Source organism: Vitis vinifera, chromosome 13 (genome assembly GCF_030704535.1).
Source record: "Vitis vinifera cultivar Pinot Noir 40024 chromosome 13, ASM3070453v1".
Classification (NCBI taxonomy): domain Eukaryota; kingdom Viridiplantae; phylum Streptophyta; class Magnoliopsida; order Vitales; family Vitaceae; genus Vitis; species Vitis vinifera.
In genome coordinates this window covers 12740847-12744175 of record NC_081817.1, presented here as the reverse complement: position 1 = coordinate 12744175, position 3329 = coordinate 12740847, and the positions used below count along the sequence as shown (strand labels likewise).

The 3329-nt window shown below is 40.6% G+C and overlaps 1 protein-coding gene across 1 annotated transcript; it reads right to left on the bottom strand.

Annotated features, from left to right (window-relative positions):
• Positions 1-2157: 2157 nt before the first annotated feature.
• Positions 2158-2634, bottom strand: LOC104881221 (uncharacterized). The gene has a single exon (XM_010660574.1). It carries the CDS (start codon positions 2632-2634, stop codon positions 2158-2160), a length of 477 nt encoding a protein of 158 aa, XP_010658876.1.
• Between the last annotated feature and the right edge of the window lie 695 nt (positions 2635-3329).

The window sequence follows — 3329 nt, the reverse complement described above, 5'->3', positions numbered from 1 at the left end:
ATTCACAAACTGTTTGAAGCATTGGATTTTTGACTTCATGATCTTCGAAACGACATATAGCATGTATAAATAGGACTTCAGAAAGTGCTCCAAAAGTGGCTGAAATGACTGTCATCAAGAATGCTTCATGGCAGATATTCTCTTTACTTCCCCTCCTTGCATTCCGGATTGCTTATGGCAAAGGACTTTAAAGCTTCAAAGCTTTGGCTCTTTATGTTTCTGAGCTTTCCATTGCTTTGCCATGGATTCCAAATAACTCTCCTCAAACTTGGATTGCTTTGGTGATCAAATTACTAACAAAAACACCAAAACTTACACAAAGTGATTAGAAGTGATTGCAAAGGTCCTTAATATGTTAATTGGGTTAAAAGGTAACAACTACTACTCAAAAGTGTTTAAAAGAGTTAATTACAAGCTATCAAATAGCTCTTTTTGAGTAGTAATCACTTCCCCCAACCGACATATTGCTAGTCCCTTAGCAATGAAGGAGAGAAAAATAAAAATAAAAAGTACTATAATTTAAAACATCATGCTGATCACTTCAAAAAATTTTAAGTGGCATGATGATCAAACTCTCACATGGGACATTAAAGATATGAAACTCAAATTTCAACAAGAGTTATCAAATACTTTACCTTATCACAATTCATAAAGAGAAGGTATTATGCAAATTGAAGCTTTAAAGTCATTTCCACTTCCAAAGGACTCAAACTTACTCTTCCACAAGAATCTAAGTGTTACTTGATAGCTTCTGAAAATAGTATGTTAAACTAATCTCTCCCCCCAACCTAGTTCTTTTTCAACACTTAGCAAACTGACCAATTTCAATAGGCTAAGAACGCACCCTTTTATTTTACAATTCTTTTCACTGTAGGAGTACGAGGCTTAAGGGTATTCTTTCCTAAATTGTCCATGTAATGGGGGTCCATCGATGACTCCCAACCAATTAAGGTTTAGGGCATCAAGTTTTAAGGATCTTTCAACCACTAACTCCTCGGATTTTACCCCGGACTTTTGAGAATGAATTTTAATACCCAAGCACTTACAGCATGTCAAACTCCACCTATTCACCCTTTTAACGAGCATTGAGGTCGGTGACTCCCAACCAATTAAGGCTTAGGGCACCAAGCTTTAAAGATTTTCACCGTATACCCTCAGACCTTGCTTGGGTTTTAAGGCAAGCAAACATTTTCTTTCTTTCTTTCTTTCTTTTTTTCAAAGACTCATTGGCCTTTTACAAGGTGTCCTAACACTATTAAATGAGGTCAAAGGTACCAAGTCTAAATTTTCCTAAGTCAAGAGGGAAATAGTTTCTCATCTTATAATCGGAACCTATTGTGCACAGTGTGTGAATAGCTTAAAGTGGAAGAACTAAGGTTGAATTCAATAGAAGTTTCAACAATTCATCAACTTTAGTAAGCATAATACAAACTCTAAGTCAAGTAAAAACAAAGATTCGATTTCTCTTATTTTAATTTGCGAATTTTTCCTTAATAACCATGGAGAAAAATTTTAAAATTAACCAAATAAACAAAACTAAACTAAATTACCAAAATACTTAGTATTAACAATAAAAACTTCCAACCAAGCTGAGCATTGTCCTCAATGTGGTATGAGCGATTGAAATTACAAGGAGGAAGTGGTGCCTCCTGAGTGATATGAAGTTCGAGTAGATTAGGAGAAACCACATGTTTCAAAAACAATAATGGATATGAGTAGAGGAATAAAAATAAAATAATACCAAAAGTACGTAAAAATGATAGATTTGTATTACTTCATGAAAGTACATTATAGAGGAAAATAAGTAATACAACCAATCCCAATATAACATATCAAAAGCATGGGATTACAAGTGCTACTATAATACGAAAATGCATAAATAAAATACATAAAGTAAACTATGGAAATGATCAGATGGATGGAGGATGATGATGTGAAGATAATGTCTCAGGTGGATGTCTCTGTGTCTCCTGCAGTCGGCTCTGTGGGCTCTAAGGGGGCAGGCATCTAGTGCTCAGGAGCTGATGGAATACCCAGATGGTGCTGAATCTGCCTCAGGATGGAAGTATGCTGAGTCTGAGTGGCAATAATCTGCTCCTGATGAGCACGAAGAGCTGTCATCTCCTGAGTAAGAATGCTCTGAGAAGTGGTCAATGCCTACAAAGTGTGACATAGAGCTCTGTACTCGGAAATGGATATGGTAGTCCTAGGCTCAAATGAAGAAGATGACTCTGATGTAGTTGGAATAACAGGGGGAGGTCGTGGTGTGGCAGGAGAAACAGAGGGTGCAACCTTAGGTGTAGGCTCTGTAGAGGGCACTGCAGGGGCAGGTGCTTTCTTGTCAGTTGGTGTCTCTATGGGCTGTGGCTCCTCTGGCTGCTCTGGATGTGGAATCTCTGGATGCTCTACTCCAGCTGGGGCACCCAGCTCTGCACTATAGGCTGTCATATTCTTCCATTTGTCGAGAGTGAATACCTTTCGACAAATGCGTTTACGCTCAAGTTGAGGCTGAGATGGATACCCCAAGTGCTCCAGAATCTGACATAACAATCTGGGGAACAGAAGTGGAATAGCATTGGCTCTGAGCAGCTTCTTCTTATGGACCTTCTCTTCAAAGTATAGAAAAACGGCCATAATGAGATGATGAGGGCCAAAGAAGAATCCCTCAGATATCCGGAACAATGCCTCTAGCAACACTCCTCTCCTTTGCACCCAGTGCTGAAGTGGAAAGATGTTATGGCGCAGTAGTGCATCTATGAAAAACATGCTAAGAGGGAGCTCCTTCCTCATCAGATACTGGTGTGTGGATGCCCCTCTGGTCAGAATACGAACTATCTAGCTCTGGGAAGGATGAGTCCAGACTCGATAATCCTCTAGACTGGCTGGCTCATAGGGAATACGCAATGCCTCTGCTATATGTCTAGCTCCCAGAATACCATGACGTCCGTCTATGGTGAAGTGGATGACAGTAGGCTCTCGGACATGGTGTGTGGTCATGGATTGATAAAAATCCATTGCTACACGGTGATAGAAAAAATCCCTAGGAGTCAGCAAATGCTCCATATGATACCTCTGGAGCAGATGGAAGGAGTCCCTGAGCTCGGGCTGAAGTCTGAAAGTGGCTGCGTCAAAACAGAGCTCGGAGTGGAATGGCCTAGCCCTGCAATCCAAATTACCCTCAATGGGCGGCTGAGTGAGCATGGGACGCCTAATAAGCACCTCAGGAGCCATACCGGAGGGAATCTGAGAATCTGGAGGCGGTGGCTGAGACGGCTGAGGCTCTAAGGATGGCTCTTCTGGCTCTGATAAATCAATTAACGCTGGTTCAG

Bases quoted from the DNA above. Each gene is read 5' to 3' on its own strand.
- LOC104881221 (XM_010660574.1), bottom strand. From the start codon at position 2,634: ATGGCCGTTTTTCTATACTTTGAAGAGAAGGTCCATAAGAAGAAGCTG.